Below are 20,851 nucleotides of genomic sequence, written 5' to 3' on the forward strand. Positions count from 1 at the left end.
CATCAAGAAGGATCCTGTTGAGGAGCCTTTCAAGACCATCACCTTACCCTACATTGCTGGGGTCACAAAAAAGATCTCCAAAATCCTGATTAAACACAAGATCCAGGTCCGATTCAACACAGTACATAAAATCCGTGATCTGGTACCGTCTGTAAAAGATGTGGTTCCAGACATACAGTACCCTGGCGTCTACAAACTAAGTTGCCTCTGTGGTAGCAGTTACATTGGGGAAACCAAACGACATGTCTCGGACCGCATCCGTGAACATAAAGCTGACCTGAAACACGGTAGGACTAACACCTCAGCCGTGGCAGATCACTGTTACAACTCAGTGGGCTCACATGATATTGACTTCTCCAAGACAGAGGTTCTCTGCAAGCCATCTGGCTATCATGAGAGATTCGTTCATGAGGCGATCCACATATACAAACACAGAGACAACTTTAACCGAGAAGATGGATTCTGGCTCAGCAATCATTGGAAGGACGTAATAAACCATTTCGATACACATTAGGGTGTGTAGAATAATACATAGTGTGATATTAAATGTATAAGATATAAGTTGGTTTACAGCAATACAGTATATAATTTAATGTTGGGTTTATCTATGGCAGTATATAGTACGGTATATGCTCGTGTGATGTAAGAGAATAAGGTTTAGATGGAAGCATATTATAGAATTTTTACGAGGTAAAATTGTAATGTATTACTTGCTGTTAGTAACTCAGCTTATTATAGAGTATAGTAAGTATACTGATGGTGCGATGCAGTTTATACTTTAGTTTTTTATGTAGTTTATACTTTAGTTTTCTACGTGGTTGTTGAGTAACTGCAGCTACATATCATTAACATTCCTTTCCTTTGTTACTGCTAATCCCTGCACCCCCCTTGGTTGCTGCTGATCCTGCATAATGCATGGGCATAATATGACTTTGACACCCCCCCGCCCAACGCCTACGCATTTTCCATGAATATGCTAAATCCCTCTTCACATGCACATTCTTTTTGTTAAGGCGCTCTTCAACCCCCAATGCAGCTTATATATAAGCTCCTAGTTTGGTAGTGTCTCATTCTTCACCTGAAGACGGCTGCTTGCGTTGTAGCCGAAACGTCGTGAGAATTGTTTTATTATGTTTTATTTTTATTATTTTATTACTTCCCTTCTACGTGACTTTACCGAAAGAAACTAGAAGATCAATTTATAACATTTTCAAAATGCGTTTTTATGGATTTTTGTTGTTGTTATTCTGTCTCTCACTGTTCAAATAAACCTACCATTAAAATTATAGACTGATCATTTCTTTGTCAGTGGGCAAACGTACAAAATCAGCAGGGGATCAATTTATTTTTTCCCTCACTGTATGCTATACCTATATAGACACACCAGCAACAACAACAATAGAAGAAATACATACATTTGTTTCTAAACATTGCACAACAGAGTTCAGAATTGCTTTGGGATTATTGTTGTAACATTTTACACTGCTGTGCCATAAAAAATAGCTGTATATGCGCATTGTGAGAAGTCTGCAGAGCAACAATCATAAAAATTACAACTCAAGGTGGAGTACAAAAAATTGATGGCGATCATAAATAAAGTACCGGGTGTAATTTCTGCACAAATGTGACACTCGGTGTTGTGCAAATAACAGACCCATACTGTGTATATTTTTTTTCCAATAGGAATAAATATCGGACAGTTTAAATTTGTATTGTTGTTAGTAGTAAGTTTTTTTCAATATATATTTTTCGGCGCGAGTGCAAAACGCTCTCGGTTTCACGCTGCAAAGATGAAAGAAGAAATATCTTTGAACAAAAAATACTAAAAAAGTTTTGCGACTTAGCCAGCTTTACTCTTAGCCTTTGAACCCAATGCAACTCGCGGTGCCAAGAAAGGCACAGAGCATCGCTTTCTCTCTCTCTCTCGCTCAACAACAACAACAAAACCAGAAGGGACTTGGCAATCGCGAGAGGAATATATTTCCCGAAGGACGGCGATGAAAAGAGGGGTCGTGCCTGGGAGGTCATCTCGCCTCCTTTAACCCCACTCCATCCCGCGCGTCTAGCCAGGAGAACCATCACCGTCAGGACTTCCTGTGGATTTCTTTTCTTCGCCGCAACAGCCAAACCCCCCCAAACACACTCCCCTATTTTTTGGGAAAATGTGGCTCGCGTTAAAGGCGGTGGGGGGGGGGTGTCTGGGGGGCCGTTGCAACTCGCTAAGCGCGGCGATGGTGAAGCGGGCGAAAACACGAAGGCACGCAGGCAGGCTCAACTTATTTGCGACGGAGCTCCGCGTAGATAAGTGAGCCCCTCCCCTCGCCCCCCCCCTCCCCACCGCTATGACTTCAACAAATTAAATTCCATAAATTCAGCCGGCCCGAGTCACCCTTATCATTCCACGGCTCGATTAAGATAGCCGCCTAAAGCGGCGCGGAGAGTACATTCGATATTTAATGGGTGCCGTAAAATCGAAAATAGTACTTCAACAAGTCTGCACCCCACCCCCCGCATCGCCGCCCCCCCCCCATACCCGGGGAGAAAAAAGAAAAAAAATCACTCGCGCGTATTTATAGTCGCCGATGTTGAAAAATGTGGCGAAATGTTGCATCGGATTAAATATATATATTTTTTACAAAAAAAATCGCGCGAGCAATAGTAATCTCGTTATGAATGAACAATTCAAATTTGTTTTGCTCCGATGAAACGTAAAACGATTCACGTCTCGCGTACTCCTAAAATACGCGGCACTTGACCCGTTCCGTTTGACAAATTGCTTACTGGATACCCCCCCCCCCCCCCCCCCCCCCACTGAAAAGCCATATTTTTATTTTCTATATTTATATTCGCTCCACTGTTGGGGAAATGACTCAACGGGTGCAATTTTCAACGGCTGGAGGTCGTGGGGGAGAGAGAGGGGGGGGCGGCGAAGTCAAAGTCCTTTGTCGGAGGTCAAGCTGTTTAAAAGACAGAGGTCACAGGTTAAATACGACCAGCAGAACAGGGGGTCACGCTCTCATCTACCAAGTGAAATATCGCCCCTCTTCTCCTGCCCCCGCACTGCGCCCCCCCCCACCACCACCCCCACTAAATCCCACATCCTACAAACATTCTCTTCGCTCGACCCCCCCTCCCCTTCTGCGTATTCTCTCGTCGGCAGAGCCTCACCCACACATGCAACGGCTACGCACCGCCTCGTTCCATTAGCACATTTCCTTCGTGCGCTGGGCAGCTTCCGAAAAGTAACAAATATTATGATATTACGAGGGAGCGGTGCCCGGTATTGTTTTAGAAAACGCAAAGTGCGTCAGTAATGAGTCAGGCCTCGTTATCCGTGGAGTAAACACGCGCTCAAGTGAACGACTCGATTGATAGGTGACAAAACGCAAGTGCGTCCAATGCATTAAGTCGTTAAATTCATTCTTCGCCTGGGCCTTTGTCTAAATGCGGTTGTTTGTTTTTGCTGCGCTTGTTAGCTGTGGGCGGGTCTGATTAATGCCGCCCGTGTGCACGGGCACGAGCGCGCGAATGTCCGCACGAGGCCCTCCCTCTCTCTCTCTTTCTCGCTTGCGTTTGCGAGGTGGCCAAGAGATCAATGGTGTTTTGGCGGTACAGGAGATGCATTCTTCAATATGTCCTTGTTCATCTTCCAGTGTTATCCCCGTCGCACGCGCGTGGTTTTCTCGCGAGGTTATCCGCCGTTCTTCCCGCACGCCAGACACTTATGAATGGAATTGGCCAAACAACCAGAATCTGGACCGTTCTTCAGAAACAATGTTTTGACGTTGTGAGGCTTCCCCGGGTAAACAAACATCCTTATTATTCCTACTACCATTAAGCGCTCAGAAATAGCACATTCCCATGAAACTATGTTGGGAAACAAAGATGGTCAACACCACCTTTGTCTCGCCAGTGCTAGTTGTTCTAAACGCCGGACCAAATAGTGAGGCTGAGTCGTGAACGGGAATCTAACGCGGGTCGTTGGGTTCGTAGGACAGTTCGCTAACCGATAAACTTCCACTCCCCCCACACACACGCACAGCACAAAGACCTCCTATAGTCTTCAACAAACTGTTGGGGCAAGTGCTGTTAGCTAGCACCGATGAAGGCCGGCACGGCACACGGGGGGTGGGAGGCCAGCACCACGCCCAGCCGCCTTTGTCTCCCTAGTGGCGATGTTTACACACCACACCAGGTACTCGTTTGAGACTGAGTCGACCTAAGTAAAGCACAGGACCGGTTCAGATAATCGCCACCGGTGTTGTTGACCATGAGCAGGAATTAAACGCGGGTGGTCGGTCGGGTTTGCAGCGCAGCGCGCGAACGACTGCACGACACACACACACACACCACAAAGACAAAGATCGCCCGTATAGCCTTTAACAGGCTATGGGGGCCAAGTGCTGTTAGCGAGCACCGCACGCACCTACACACGCACGCACCGGCGCACGCTGTCACAAGCGCGCACGCTTGATTCCGAATTCACCGCCCTAACATCTCGCGGAAAACATTAACTGCGATGTCAGCTCCTGGGTCAGCTGCAGGAGGGAAGAATTCACTTAAACGGGCCCCGTATTGGCCTGTTCCGTTCAATCACGGAGGCGCGCCGCGGTGCAGGCGACAAACAATCCGGCCTCTCTCGCTCGGCAAATCCAATCCCCCCAGCGTGGCCCCCTTGCCTCTCCCATCGGTGCAGCCGCTCAGAGTCGCGGCTGCACCGGACGTGGCCTATAACCCCCCAACCCTCACTCCGCTGCCCTCCCCATTAATCACAGCGGCCCGGAATTGTTTTTTTTTGTTCGTTAGCGACCAAAACATATTTTTGAAAGGATTTAGGTTTTTTTTTTTTACGAGACGTTCGTTTCTTCATTAACGCCGCGCGAGTGTTAATATGCAGGGCGACTGTGTCGAAAAACTCGACGTGGAAGTGTCACAATTCGACTGATGCTCTTCCCGAGAGGGCTCTGCGTCATCAGGTACAATTGCTCAATCCAGTGCTGGATGAAGGTCTCCCCCGCACACGCCACGCACTGCTCTGCGAGCAACCCACACACATTGTTGGGGCGGGGGGCAGGGGTCGAGGTACTCGACAAAATTTGCAACAGTTTAAAAAGAAAACTAAAATCAATGCAGTAAATTGTGGCCAGCTCAGCAGTTGCAGCCCGAGTTGTTAAGCACTGCAGTGACGCGTCCTACTTGCCCCCACCCCCACCTCCAACAGACCCCCCCCCGATCGATCGATGGCCGTGAAGTGGACCAAGGGTCCCCTTTGTCTCCAGCAACATTAATTGAGAGGGCAGCGCGGTGTACGGTTAGCCGCCGCTGTCCAGAGCCGGGAGACCAGGCGGTTGCACGTGGCTAGGAGATGTTAACTACCTCGCCTGGTATGCAGGAGGTCGTGGTTTCGATCCAGACCAGAGGTCTCAACCGGGTACCCGATACCCGTACCCTACCAGATACCCGGCTACCCGTACCCGGCCGGGTACGGGTACGGGTAGACCGTGAGTCACTGGTGAGTAACCGTTTGTCACTCATTTCGGGTAGGGTACGGGTACGGGTAGGGAAGGTACGGGTACCCATTTGCGACCCTGGTGCGGCCGGGTACGGGTAAGGAATCAAAACCCGTGACCTCTGATCCAGACCCTGACGCCTGTTAATTTGTAGTTGGCGTGTCTCTCTGGCCCGTGGTCACCTCGATTTTTCTCGGCGGTCCTCCGTTTTTTTCCCCTTTACACATTTCGAAACACGCGTTTTAGAGTATTGGCTGCTACACATTTCCACATGGTAAGCCACTTCGTTGAGCTATCATATGTGGCGTTGTTGCTTCTGAAGAAAGCTATATAGCTCAGTGGGCCTTACATGATAGAATAAAAACGCCGTGTATGATCTACAAACTTCCATGCGAGCTGTATCACCTATAGACTCTACACATAACGACCCGTAGACTTACACGGTTTTCAGAGACTCACACAGAACCCATAGACTGACTCAGTACCTATTGTTTAACACAGAGATTATACACTAACATTGGACCAATATACTATAACACATGATCCTTAGACTAACACAGAAACCATCGACGATCATTGATCCATAGACTAACACAGGGTCTATAGACCAATGCAAAAACCCACAAACGAACACCAGACCCACGGTCTAACACAAAACCCACATCATCACACGTGACTGAATAAAGTACGGGTCGCTTGTAGATTGCAGTGTAACGCTTAAGTATACGTTCATCCTGCAGTGGATAGATCAAGGCTAACGGTGCCGATGAAGGTCGTGTAGATGACACATGTGGCAGATGTTTCTCTATCTCTCTCTCGTTGTTCCTGTTTTGGAGTGAGGATGGATAGAGGGAGGTGGCGGAGGGAGCGGAGGAAATTTAATTGGCAACAAGGATTTGGGCTAACCGCATCGGAAGTGGCTTTCAGAAGCGTTACTGAAACATCCCCTTCACTGAAACCCTTATTAATTGGGAATCCCGGGGGCTTTAACTAGGAGCGAAGGCAAGGACAGGGTAAAGTAAGGGCAATTAATCACTCAGATGAGGGTGGAGAGGCAAATTCAGGAGGTACAGAGTGAGTGGGGAGGGCACGTCATTTGCACATTTACAGAGTGCACCCATGAAACATAAACATGAATGAGAGGAATTGACAGCCCTTTGTCAATGAGCTGCTGCAAGAAGGCCTCAATTATGCCGTGTCGGTCATGGGAGTTGTTGGACCGTACTTCAGCAGAGCTGGTCAGCGCGTGTTGATGAAGCGAGGACCGGTTTAGATATCACTCGCCACCGATGTTAGCCGTCGCCCGGAAAATCAAACTCGCGTCGCCGGGATTCACAGCGCGGTGTGCTAACTGCTGCGCCACCGCTCCACACATCTAGCGGGGTTCACTGCAGAGGACGTGATGCAGATGCAGCGAGCGATTCCCGGGCGTGTGTGAAGTATTTGGCTGCGATACGTTTCCACGTGATAAGCCACTTCGTTGAGCGATCATTTGTGGCCAGGTCGCTTCTGAACAATTGCTATATAGGCTCAGTGGGCCTTACCCTGGTAAAGTAAAACAAGTTAATAGTTTAGTTTACAAGCGCCACGCGTGCTATGTGTGGTCCTGACGGAGGGGGGAGGGGCGTTCGGGCTTTTTGGGTACACTTTTAAAAGCGCCACGTGTTTTAGGGGTGGCTTTGGCGGGGGGGTCGGTCAGGCTTCTTGGGTACACTTTTAAAAGCGCCACGCGTGCTATGTGTGGTCCTGGTGGGAGGGGGGGGGTTATTGGGTACACTTTTAAAAGCGCCACGCGTGTTAGTGGTGGCTGTGGCGGGGGGCTTCTTGTGTGCAGTTTAAAAGCGCCACACGTGCTATGTGTGGTCCTGGTGGGAGGGGGGGGTATTGGGTACACTTTTAAAATCGCCACACGTGTTCAGGGTGGCGGGCATGATGGGGAGGGGGGGGGTGTGGAGAAGGGTTGGGGGTAGGTGCTAGGGGCAAGGGGGGGGGGGCTGCAGGGGTGGGGGGCTCTCACCTGCTTCGCGGAGAGGACGTAGAGGTGGCGGCGGTCGGGCGCGAACGCCATGTCGCGGAGCAGCGGCTCCCCGGGCGAGGCGCGCAGCTCGTCGTAGAGCACCGCTCCGCCCTCCCACGCCCCGTCCACGCGGATCTGAGGACGCGCACATCATCATCATTATCATCATCGTCAGCAGCAGCAGCAGCCAGTCGTGGTCAATCCACTGCTAGATGAACGCCTCGCGACGCGCCTTTCGCTATCCGTCGCAGTCTAAATTACGCGACTGCATCCAGCAGCCTGACGCACGGGCGTAATTCGTCGCTCCATCTCCAAGGCGGTAGCGGCCACAGTCTCTCTAGTTTTATCGATAGAAAAACTTCGGGGTTTTTGTTTGGAGGGGTGGGGAGGGTTCAATGACGTGACAGCAACGAGGCTGAGATGAAGCCGGCGACCTATGTTCGATTTCCGGCCAACACCAGTGCCGAGTGATACCTGAACAGGTCCTGGGACTCTCCGCTTGACCAACCCTCACTGACAATTTTTTGACGAAGTACGGTCCAACGACCCCCCCGCCATGAGCGACGCGGCTTGTGGAGGCATTCCTCTAGCAACGGATTGACGAAGGCTTCTAAATTGTGTGTTGTCCACGTGTTTAGATCACGTGACTCTTGCGGCCACGAGAGATGCTGTAGTCACAACAAAGTGAACGAATCTTCTTGGTTCTTTCGGTAAAGTCACGTAGAATGTAAATAATAAAATAATTCTCACGACGTTTCGGCCACAACGCAAGCAGCCGTCCTCAGGTGGAGAACAGGTCTGTCGAGAAGACAGAGTCTGAATGACACACCCCAGACTCTGTCTTCTCGACAGACCTGTTCCCCACCTGAGGACGGCTGCTTGCGTTGTGGCCAAAACGTCGTGAGAATTATTTTATTATTTCCATTCTACGTGACTTTACCGAAAGAACCAATAAGATGAATCCCTGCAGTCACGCAAGCTTTACATCGAAATAAAGTGAACGAAACAAACCGAAGACTATGAGAATCACGACTCACGCAGAGTATTTGTACCAGCATGGGGCCGTACTCATCCAGCAGTGGATAGCGGCCAACTGACGACGACGACATGCTGTGACGTCGAGGGTTTCCCACTCAATGTTAGCGTGGTGTTCACTTGCTGCAATGGTCACGGAATTTCTATATTATCATCCTGGCATCTCTATCTGAGATGCACTGATTGCTTGGTAATGACCACTGCATTCACACTTTGTGATAATGCCGTTAGCGAAGCCATTTGTGACCGGAACTACAGAATGGCATTTTGTGTAAAGACTTACATTTCAAGATAGCACACGCAATTACAATCGTCGCTTTTGTAAAAAATAAGTTTTAAATGCCACTCACTTGTGTCATGCATAATTTGATTTTAAATGGCTTACTGGACTTTCCACTGATATAGTTCTGGTTGGTTAAGAGTCATGTTTATAAACTGTTTTTGTTCTATGCAGCCCATGTAAACGCTCCCTTCTCATGTAACGTACTCGCCTCCTGAGCAAGGCCACCATGAACATTCAATGGGCATTCCTCAAATACAAACTTACGTACCGATTGACTCCTGTTTACAGCCCTGAGCCAGCTCTGTAAATTATCCACATTTCTACGACAGGGGTGACTTTATCCATCGGATAACCGCTGCCGACTTCCCCTCCCACCCACCCACCCCCCCGCGAAGTTGCACTTATTTCAATCGACACCGAAGAAATGATCGGCTGAGTTGAGCTCTCCCTCTCTCTCTCTGACCGGCATTTGAACTCGCAACCTTCTGATCGCGAGCCAAGTGCTGCTCTTGACTCCTCTGCGGTTTCTCCCCACCAGCGTCCTGAATCGTGTCATGACGCCAGTAACTTGGCAGATGGTTATCGGCTCCCTGTAATATATTGTTTGTTTGCCGAGACAAATGTAAATGTGGGCGTCTGTCTATTTGGCTATTCAAATTCGTTTTCCGTCGTTTTGAACTTTGAGTAACATCCCTCGGCGCCTCGACGTCTGTGTATCTCACGGTCGAAGAATAAAACGTGGGATGAATGAATGAACTAATGCATTTTTAAAACGATAATTTATTTTTTGCCCGTGCATAAAATTATTACGCGATTCAAAAGAAATGCAAAATCGGTCCCCCCTCTTTTTCTTCTTTTTAAATCACACTTATGGGACATCGGTCTGCAGATGGCTGAGATTAAATAAAAGTTCGAACCTTCTTCTTGGTTCTTTCGGTAAAGTCACGTAGAAGGGAAGTAATAAAATAATAAAAATAAAACATAATAAAACAATTCTTATTATGTTTTATTTTATTATTTTATTACTTCCCTTCTACGTGACTTTACCGAAAGAACCAAGAAGATGAATCCCTGCAGTCACGAAAGCTTTAAATCGAAAAGTTCGAACGTTTGCGTGAGCTCCGCGCGTTCGTAAAACTTCGCGCTCGCCAAAATAAATAACACGTGCGCTTCGCAGCAGCAGCAACACAGCAACAACAGTGCCATCTGCACGAATCGCCCGATGTGTTTTTTTAAATAACCAAACACCAGGAGCGATAAAAGAACGATGATCACATCAACAACAATGAAGGTGGCTTGAATGTGAATGCGTGTGTACGTGTGTTGTAGCGCAATTCACGACTCCGAGGCAGGTTTCTGTTAGGGGCTCACGCCACGTTTATTAATGACCTACGGCAGGTTTAGTAAGGGCTTACGCCGAACCAAAACAACCCCTAGCCGAAAACTCCCCAGGGGACAGGGTACTGGGATCTCTTCACCCCGGCTAACTCGGCTCTCCTCCCTGCCCCGGGCCAGGACTACCCCAACCTCGGCCGGTCGGGCGGAGTAGGCTCCCCTAGCCTCGTGTGAGGATGAACTACCCGAGTCCCCACTCCTACCCCCGACGAACCCTGGTTACATCCCGGGCCCCCCTTTAAATACACCCCTGGGAGCATGACGTCACCGTCCCCCAAGGCCCGCCTGACGTCATGTTCTGCGACTGCCACTCTCTCCGAGGGCGAGCGTGACGTGATGTCACCCACTACACCTCTACACTTGTGTGCGGGGAGCGGTGGCGTAGCGGTTAGCGCGCTGCGCTACGAAACCGGCCACCCGAGTTACATGAACCGGTCCTGGGTCTCCCCTAGGTCGACTCGGCATCAAATGAGTACCTGGTGCGGTTTGTAAAAATATCGCCACCGGGGAGACAAAGGCGGCCTTTATAGGTGCTCGCTCACAGCACCTTTGTATTTTATTAGTTTTCTACGAGCACGAAAGACAAACGATGACTGTTTCACAACCCACCCCACCGTCACGTAGTCTATACTACATCGAATACAACTGTTGGGGCAGGTGCTGTTAGCGAGCACCTATTAAGGGCGGAACCTAGATGGATGGTGTGCTCAGCAACGAACCCCCAATGCCCTTAGTCTCTCAAATACCACCAGCTGCTGATGCTTTCGCACTGCACCAAGATACCCATTTAAGGCTGAGTCGACCTAGGGGGGTGGGGCCAACGGCAAGTTGTGACACCGCTTGCCGTTGACGTTAGCCGTGTTCCGGGATTCTAAGTCTGGTCGCCAGGGAGGTTTGCAAACCCTCACCGACTCAACACACGCAATGGTCCACCCATATAGCCTTCACGAGATTGTTGGGACAAATGCTGTTCGCGAGCACCTATTAAGGCCTGACCTAATAGGTATTCGCCACGCCTGGCCATCTTTGCCTCCCCACTGCTGATATTTACACACTGTACCCAGCTACGAACTTAAGGCAGAGTCGACTTACCCAGTGCCCTGTTTGGATCTCACTCGCCGCTGGCGTTTTAGTCTCTTTTCTTTTTTACTGTGGCCAGGATTCAAACTCAGTTTTACAACTCGGTGAGTTATCAACCGCGCCACCGCTTCCGTGCGTCCACGCACCGCGGCAGATACTAACATTTGAGGCCCAGTCAACTTAGTGCGAGGCCGGTTATTATTTTTGTTTTCATGCCATCGCTCGCCACCTGTGGCTGGGAATTGAACTCGCGCCGTCGCCACGCGTTGCACCAACGAACGCGCCACTCGTTCTGGGTGGCGTGCAGCAGAACAGTTGTTTCGATTTGAAGCTTTCGTGACTGCAGGGATTCATCTTCTTGGTTCTTTCGGTAAAGTCACGTAGAAGGGAAATAATAAAATAATAACAATAAAACATAATAAAATAATTCTCACGACGTTTCGGCCACAACGCAAGCAGCCGTCCTCAGGTGAAGAACAGGTCTTCTGTGTTCATTCAGACAATGTCTTTCCGACAGACCTGTTCTTCACCTGAGGTGCTGTTAGCGAGGTGCTGTTAACAGTGTCTGAATGAACACAGACAGCCCTGTTCTTCACCTGAGGACGGCTGCTTGCGTTGTGGCCGAAACGTGAGAATAATTCGATTATGTTTTATTTTTATTATTTTATTATTTCCCTTCTACGTGACTTTACCGAAAGAACCAAGAAGAAGAACAGTTGTTGTTGTTGTTGTTGTTTCCGTCCTCTGTGTTGTGGTTGTTACATTGCGTGAGAGCCCGTGGGGGCGGATGGGAGGGCGGTGGCGGGGGGTGGGGACCGCCTTTTGACAAGGACGTTAGGACAGGCAAGACGCGCAGAGAGCATTTGAAAAGCGGTCGTAACGGCGTAATAATACACTCAGAGCCCACGGGAATGTTTAGCAAAATAAATGAAAGTGCTCCACTTGGCATGAGCATAGGACACGAAAAAAAACACACAAGCTGCTCCCGCGAAAGAACAGACACGGCGCCGATGATTTCGCGCAGCTTTATCACCAAACTCCTGACAATTTGGGACGATAGTCGGTATAGATATATATGTAGAGAGAGATAAAGGTGCACCCCCTGCAATTCCTCACCCACAACACGACTGCTCGTGGCAAGGACATCCGCGTGGGTTGATCTCTCGGACAGAGGCCCAACGCTGGGCAGACCGTCCCAGAGGAGATGTGGAGTAGCCACGGTTTAACCCACCATCATCGCTGCCGCGACCACACACACGTGACTGGTCGATAACACTGGTCAACAACAATAAAAAAAAAGTTTTTTTGGTATGGACTTTTGCAGCTGTTTTCAGGGTGCTGATTGCAAATCTGATCTCAGATTTGCTCTATCACATCTCATTTTTATGCTATCGGCATACCCCATTTTCATTGATTTTACCCGAAATTAACTCTGTCACTTATGATTGCAAGTTGTTGCGAGTCAGTGACTGCTTTAGTGTTAAAATATGGTGCTGTATTTTTAGGATAGTGTGTTTATAATATCATTTTATGTAGATATCCACATTTATTTAATACTTTTCTTCTGTAGTTTTTATTGAAAATGCAATATTTGATATCTCAAAAACCTGATGTGATAGACAAAAACGGATGCCAGATTTGGAATCAGCTCCCCAAAATTACATTAAAACCATTGGAATAGCTTTTGCCAGAAAAAGTGTGTTGACCAGTGTAATAGACGAAACTGCGGCGAGCACGGAGTAGGTGCGTGGGTTCCGCTTCGACTGCCGCGCGGAGCGATCGAATCGAACCGGCGACCTCTGAGTTGCAAGTGCCAGCGCGCTGCTGACCATCACGGCACAGCAACACATGTAACTCTGATTCAACTATGTAGAGTGATACCTCCATTTACGTCGAGGATGCGTTCCTGAACAGAGACAGGACGGACGGTGATGCTGTCAGCGACGTGAGTGTGGGTTGAGACGACGACGCACGTCAAGGTATCTTCTTGGTTCTTTCGGTAAAGTCACGTAGAAGGGAAATAAAATAAAATAATAAAACATAATAAAATAATTCTCACGACGTTTCGGCCACAACGCAAACAGCCGTCCTCAGGTGAAGAACAGGTCTGTCAGACGCTGTCTTTCCGACAGACCTGTTCTTCACCTGAGGACGGCTGCTTGCGTTGTGGCCGAAACGTCGTGAGAATTATTTTATTATGTTTTATTTTTATTATTTTATTATTTCCCTTCTACGTACTTTACCGAAAGAACCAAGAAGATGAATCCCTGCAGTCACGAAAGCTTTCAATCGAAATTTCACGTCAAGGTAGTCGTGTTCATACAGTGGACTTACCGATGACTGGTACCAGCGGTGTCAAGATCGGCCTCTGTGGAGGAGGCTCGTGAAGGACGCTACTACTGGGCAGTTGGAGGCAGTCGCCCTCCAACAACAACGGAGGGCGGAGGAGCGACGCTCACAACAACGAGCGGAGCGCCGGGTGGCTAAAGCACAGCAAGTTGGTACAGTAGGGGGCACAGGTAGTGCATCAGCCAGTCATTTCGGTCATCTCAGTCAGTCGACCCGTGGCACCTGCTGGGTCTGCCCCGTGACCTCCTGCCAGCGGGCGTTTGACACTTCACGTGGCCTCAAGGTGCACATGGCCTGGCACAAGCGTCGTGGTGACGTCACCGCCACTTAGTGGCGAATGGCGGTTGTTGTTGTGTTGTTCATACATTGACGACCTATTTTTGAAACGACGTGAAAGTGGGAGACGTAAATCTAGGTTTTACTGTATGTATATAAATAGATTTGTGAGGGTCGAGCGAACGTGCAAAATAAAAATAATAATGTGCGGGTAGTTTCTATAACCATTTGTTTGCAAGCGTGCACAATAAATGTTATGACTAGATGCATAAACTGCCCGGGACTCGAGATGATATTGCATTATTGTGGGAGGTTATTATCTTTTTATTCCCGCTCACGGCCACCAACACCAGCGACGATTATCTGAGCCGGTCCTCTGGGATTCCCCTAGATCGACTCGGCCTCAAATGACCACCTGGTGGTGTGTGAGCAAACGTCTGGCCACTTGGGGAGACTAAACGGCGTTCGTGCGTGGCGGTGCCCCCCCCATCTCGCCCTTCACGGGTGCCACTCGCTAACGGCAGCCTCCCCAGTGAAAGGCTACACGGGTGGGTCTTTTGTCTCTGCGTTATGCGGGACGTGTCCTGACCTCGCGTGAACTGCCTGCGGGTTGCGTGTTGCTGAGGCTGGACTGCCGGCGTGCGTCTAAGGCTCCTCCTCCACGATGGCTCTAGACCAGGGGTGGGGAACGTCCGGCCCCGAGAAATCATTTGTGTGGCCCTGCCAAGGCAACCGCAGGGAGGACTCGAAATTCAATAAATCTAGGAGCAAACCTGGAAAAGCAGTTGCGAGTAGCAGCAACATCATCAATACCAGATAACATCACCCCACGCCTCGCCAAAGAGAAGCAGTTCCAGCCATCGCGTTAGGGATGAGTTAATTTAATGTTTGACCAAATATAACAACGGGCTAATTTTTAAGTTGATCATTTTGTATGGCCCGCGAATGATGTTATAAACATCCAAATGGCCCTTGGCAGATTAAAGGTTCCCCACCCCTGCTCTAGAGCGTCTACGCCAGGGGTCGGCAACCTACGGCTCCGGAGCCGCATGCGGCTCTTTACGGGCTGCTTCTTGACAATGAGTACAGCAGATGCATTGCGGCTCTTGAAATACTGAATTTTGTACCGAATTGGAAAGACATGGCTCTTCTTGTTATTTTGGTTGCCGACCCCTGGTCTACGCCATCCATGCTCTGTCCACTCGCCAATGCCGCCCCCCCCCCCCGAACTCACGGATCCCTCTCACGGACGCGTTCCATTCCTTGGCTTACCACTCCGTTATGCGTCTTGAACCATCGGCCATGGCCGCGTGCTCTTCTGAAGACAGTCGTCAATAACACCGCGCGGCCTTAAGGTAACAGCCATTGCATCGTCGGTGACATGTGAGGCAATGACTCTTCTTCCAAATGGCCATTTCCCGAAACGTTGTCTATAATATACATTGTTTTAATGTGTTGAGATGTTGTGTGTGCTTGTGCACCACTGCCAAGGCAGCAACAGCAGCGGCATCACCAACATGATATGTTTACGTTTGCTCACATTCCGAACGATGTCATTAACTCTGCGTACGTCCTATAATCCACGGGGTTCCTCCTTTCTGTCCCTCAATGACACCGTGAGCGCCCATCCACGGCCATTGTGTCGGGCTCTTTTTGTTGAGCTGAGCGACTCGGTATATTAGAGCGCCGTTGTTGGCTGCCAACTCTGGCAGACGTTCGCCCCTCTCCTCGCCCACCTCTCGTGCCAAACCCACCGATCATTGTCTCATCTCTGCACCTTTTGCCTAGCGCGTGCTATTCACGCCGCCCGTTACGATGATGAATCGGCACTTGCCACCTCATTTGGTTGATCTGGGTACATTTTGTTCGTACATTTGCGGGAGGTCATCCATCTAAGAGTGGACTACTCGTGGCTGCTTGCTGCTGCTGATGATGATGATGACGACGACGATGATGATGTACGTGGAGACACGGTCTGCCGACACAGGTGCAACGAGATACCCGTCGGGAACATCAACAGTGCCGTTAATTTCCATATCTGTATACTCTTTAAGACGTCGGCATTGCGCTCGTTAATTGGTGGCGAGCGGTTCGTTTGGCTCGTGCCGTTGGCGCGGGTTAGCCTACTAATTAGTGGATTGCGTGGTGGGGGGTGGTGGGGTGGTGAGGGGTGAGGGGGGCAATGGGGGGTGGTGAGGTGGGGGGTTTGGGGGGGTAGCAGATGGGATGAAAGCGCTCAGCGCTGTGCTTCCCTGCGGGCGGTCGCTGCCCGCGAAGGCCACTCGGCCTCAATTGATGAGGCGCCCCTGGGGCCCTGGGGGTGAGCAGCGACCTTCTCACTCCGCGGGAGGACGACGACGACGATGACGACGACGACGAAGTCGCCCGGACTCGCGAAGCGCGTCGCAGATAGCGGTGCGTGCGTACAGAGAGCGCTCGCGAGCTCGTTCCGCGAGCTCGCTCACCGGCGGTCAGTCGCCCCCTTGTCACTCTGCTAGCGCTACTACGGCTACGACTACGACGACCATGGGTTACTGTTCCTCGTGAACGTCACCCGTTGGCTCCTCCACCCGTGTCCGAGACTCGGTCAACCAGACACTGACTGTGTCGTCTACAACCGCCACGCCGCGAGACCACAAGGAACCAAGCTTGCAACCGCGGTGTTCGCACGCTGGACTCATACGGAGTTCACGTGAACTTTGCGGGACTTCCACGGCGATATTTATAGACCAGGTAAGGCCAACTGAGCTACGTAGCTATTTTTCATAAGCGACCTGGCCACACAAATGATAGCTCAACGAAGTGGCTTATTGCGTGGACATTTATAGCAGCCCAACACCCTAAACGCGTGATGTTGATTTTAAATGTGGAGGGAAAAACCGGCGGACCCAGGGAAAATCCTCCGGGTGTTTAAAGAGCAAATGATGCGATCGCAAAGAGGCTGAATTACTTGTGGGATGGAGGAGGCAGGGGGGGGGGGGGGTGAACAATGTAAACAAAAAATCAGTCGCAGGACCGAAGGGGATCCTTAGCTGAGAACCAATGATCCCGACACCATCATTGTCAAAGCGAGACCCGCCAAATCTCCTTGGCTATTGATCTTGCCAGATGGTCTTCCGCTCTGCATTCAGGACGCGTGCGTGCGGTCGTGCGCACACACGCACTGAACAGGTTCACACACACACACACACTGAACAGGTGAACACACACACTGAACAGGTACACACACACACACTGAACAGGTGAACACACACACACACTGAACAGGTACACACACACTGAACAGGTACACACACACCCTGAACAGGTACACACACACACTGAACAGGTACACACACACACTGAACAGGTACACACACACACACTGAACAGGTACACACACACACACTGAACAGGTGAACACACACACACACTGAACAGGTACACACACACACACTGAACAGGTGAACACACACACTGAACAGGTACACACACACACTGAACAGGTACACACACACCCTGAACAGGTACACACACACACTGAACAGGTACACACACACACTGAACAGGTACACACACACACACACACTGAACAGGTACATACACACACTGAACAGGTGAACACACACACACTGAACAGGTGAACACACACACACTGAACAGGTGCACACACACACTGAACAGGTGCACACACACACACTGAACAGGTGAACACACACACACTGAACAGGTGAACACACACACACACTGAACAGGTGCATACACACACACTGAACAGGTGAACACACACACACTGAACAGGTGCACACACACACACTGAACAGGTGAGCACACACACACTGAACAGGTGAGCACACACACACTGAACAGGTGAGCACACACACACTGAACAGGTGAACACACACATGCACACGAACGCACGCAAATACAAAGTTCCACCCTTTAGCATTTAACGGACCGCTGGGGAAAGTGGCACACGAGGGGTGGGTGGCCAGCCCAGCGCCTGAACGCCTTTGTCTCCCCACCGGCAATGTTTACACACCGCACCAGATACTCATTTTAGGCTGAGTTGACCTAGAGGAGGCACACGACCGGTTCATAAAATCGTCACTGGTGCTGGCCCTGAGCGGGAATCGAACCCGGATCGACGGGTTCATAGCGCAGCGCGCAAACCGCTACACTAGAGCCCCCCCTCCACGCACACAGACACACACACAGACACACAGACACACAACCACGTGCACACACACACGCGTGTCCTCTCGCCCGCGCATCATCTCGCCCCCGGACCTCTTCACGCCTTCAAAACGAGCCTCGCTCGCGCGATTCCGCGCAGACAGATTACCGTCGGTGCCGCACATTCGTATGCATGAATGTATAAATACTTTATGACGCTAAGCACACATCCATATGTTATCCGAGTCGCGGAGGAAATTTATTTCGGGCTTAGAGCGGCCGCGATGGAATTATTGATTGTTACAACTAACAGTCTAATCATGTGCGCCGTGAGTCATTTTTTTTCTATCTTTCTTCTTCTATATTCCGACGGGGCCAGATGAGCGCCAAGGAAGAGGAGGACGATGAGGGGAGGCGATAACGGCGGAGATAAAGAGGGCCGGGCTGTATGTTTGTATGCGTGTCGACCTTCGGTTTGTTTTCCACCGTAGCCGGCCCTGCCTGTCGGTAGCAAGTGTCGTTCCTCGAGCCCAAACGAACCGCGTGTTCGCAGCTCGCCACGTGACCGCGGTGGCAAATCCGCCAGAGGATGGGTTGGTTGCACGAGGATTTGTTGTCGTTGCTGCTGCTGCTGCTGGTTGGCTCAGAGGTCAGAACGCTGAGCCGACACAGCTGAGCATCTTGGGCTGAAATCCGAGTGATCGAAACGCGGCGTTTTTCAATTGGAGCGAGTTGACGAATCTCAGGCCGACCACGACATTATGGGGCTGTTTGGCCATACATCGTCACTCTAGTCAGCTGGTCAATGTGGGTTAGTGAAAGCTCGGAGGGAGGAGAGGTGGGGGGGGTCATATAGCACGGGCTAAGCTATCATTCACCACCACCGATGTTAGCCATGTCCGTGAATCGAATCAAACTCAAGTCTGCCAGGTTCGTAGCGTGGTTGTGTTAACAAGCCGCGGCTGACTTCCGCCCAAAAGTGTCACTTTGCTGAAATCGCCCAGTACCAAATATGCAACTAGTGTTGATGTAGGTGCGGCGGTGACGGCGGTGGCGGCGATGATGGAGTCAAGGTCTTATACCCTGAACCCCGACTGCAGGAGAAATTCGCGAAAACATTGACGTTTCCACGACACGGCGCACAGCAGAGAGAGCCAGAGCGAAACACAGCGCCCGGGTATAAACTTTTGACGTAGTCCCCGCAGGACACAATTGACGGAAGCGAGTTATAGATTACGGAGAGAGGAGGAGGAGTGAGAGAGGATGTTGGCGCTTGTTAGGCAAAAATGTTACCACTTCCCGAGTAACTTTATTTTTTGTTAATAAAAAAAATAAAAAAATATATATTTGTAAAAAAAAAAATCTTATTTGTAAAAAACTTTTAGGTCTTATTTAACGACAACAACAACAACGCGTCCATAATTCCTCGCACTACTACGACAACAGCGGTCCCTGCAGAGATCGAGAGACGGTGCCTGGGTGCTGCTGCTGCTGCCCTTGTGGGCCACTCGACCGCGTTTGATGTCGCGCGCGCCACGTGGCGTTGCTTCAACTTCGCGGCAACTTTTTCATCTCCGCATCAATTCCTCCTAAGTTCGGCGGCTACTTGTACCCGCCCTCCCCCCCATCTGCGTTGAAACGATGAGCACTGCGTGTTTCCCCCGCCCCCCCAAAGTAAAGAAATATATAAAACCCTGCTGTATACAGTCCGTAATAAATAATGTTTTTTTATAGTGTCATAGTTCAGCGAGCCAGCGAGCTTGTGCGTCAAGATAAGGCGGACAGGTGGACTGTGTTGAGAATTTTTAGCCGGATTCCTAGCGGCTCTGCCAGTGCGTGCGTACCAGCGTGTGTCGGTGTGTGTGTTTGTGTGCTTGAAGAGCCGTAGGTCGACTCAGCCTTAAATATGGTGCGGTGCGTAAACACATCAACACTAGGGAGACAAAGGTGGCTGGGCGAGATGTTGACCACCCACCCCCTCGTGTGCCGCACTGGCCTTGCGTAAGTGCTCGCTAACAGCACTTGCCCCTAAAGTGTGTAAAGGCTATACGGGTATCTTTGTCTTTAGGAGTGGTATCGATAGCGGTGAGCGCGCTGCGCTTCGAACCCGGCGAGGAAACGTCGATACTCGCTCACGGACCCCACCGGAATCTGAACCGGTCCTGGGCCTCCCCTACGCCGACTCAGCCTCAAATGTGTACCTGGTGCGGTGTGTAAACATCGCCACTGGGGAAACGAAGGCGGCCGGGCGTGGTGTTGGCCACCCATCACCTCGCGTGTCGTGCCGGCCTTTCATAGATGCTCGCTCACAGCACTTGTCCCAAACAATCTGTCAAAGGCAAACATCGGTGGATCTCGGCCCCCTTTGTGCGCCTTGTTCGTGTGACTCGCGCGCGCAAGACTCCCGGCGACGGACCCGTGCCGCTCGGCGACTCGTCTTTAATTAGGATCGCCTGCATTAGCGCGCCCTCTGATTAATTACCGCTCCGCAGAAGCCGACCCACCCGTTGAACGAAGGGCTGCGCGAAACGGCCGCGTCGCGCGCGATTGGCACTCGAGCAGGCCTTTTTTTTTATCGCCCCTCCGAGATGGAATTAAAGTTGTGCCCTTGCATTTGGCAGCGTTTGCAAGTGCGGTGGAGCGGCGGCGGGTGGGGGGAGGAGCGGAGTGGGGGGGGGGGCAGGTGGGGGGGGGGCAGGTGGGGGTGGGGTAGCAAGCCGTGCGTACGAGAGCGATTCATGTGTTTTCCCA

The 20,851-nt window shown here is 50.5% G+C and overlaps 1 protein-coding gene across 3 annotated transcripts in view; it reads right to left on the reverse strand.

Annotated features, from left to right (window-relative positions):
* Positions 1–20,851, reverse strand: part of LOC133351691 (plexin-A2-like) — a 310,302-nt gene that overhangs the window by 185,843 nt on the left and 103,608 nt on the right. For all 3 annotated transcript variants that reach the window (XM_061567099.1, XM_061567100.1, XM_061567101.1), the window contains exon 6: positions 7,528–7,662. In XM_061567099.1, coding sequence (XP_061423083.1) covers positions 7,528–7,662 — 135 coding nt within the window. The remainder of the gene's footprint in view (positions 1–7,527; positions 7,663–20,851) is intronic.

This window comes from Lethenteron reissneri, chromosome 38 (assembly GCF_015708825.2).
Source record: "Lethenteron reissneri isolate LAM-NWPU_2019-01 chromosome 38, ASM1570882v1, whole genome shotgun sequence".
NCBI lineage: Eukaryota > Metazoa > Chordata > Hyperoartia > Petromyzontiformes > Petromyzontidae > Lethenteron > Lethenteron reissneri.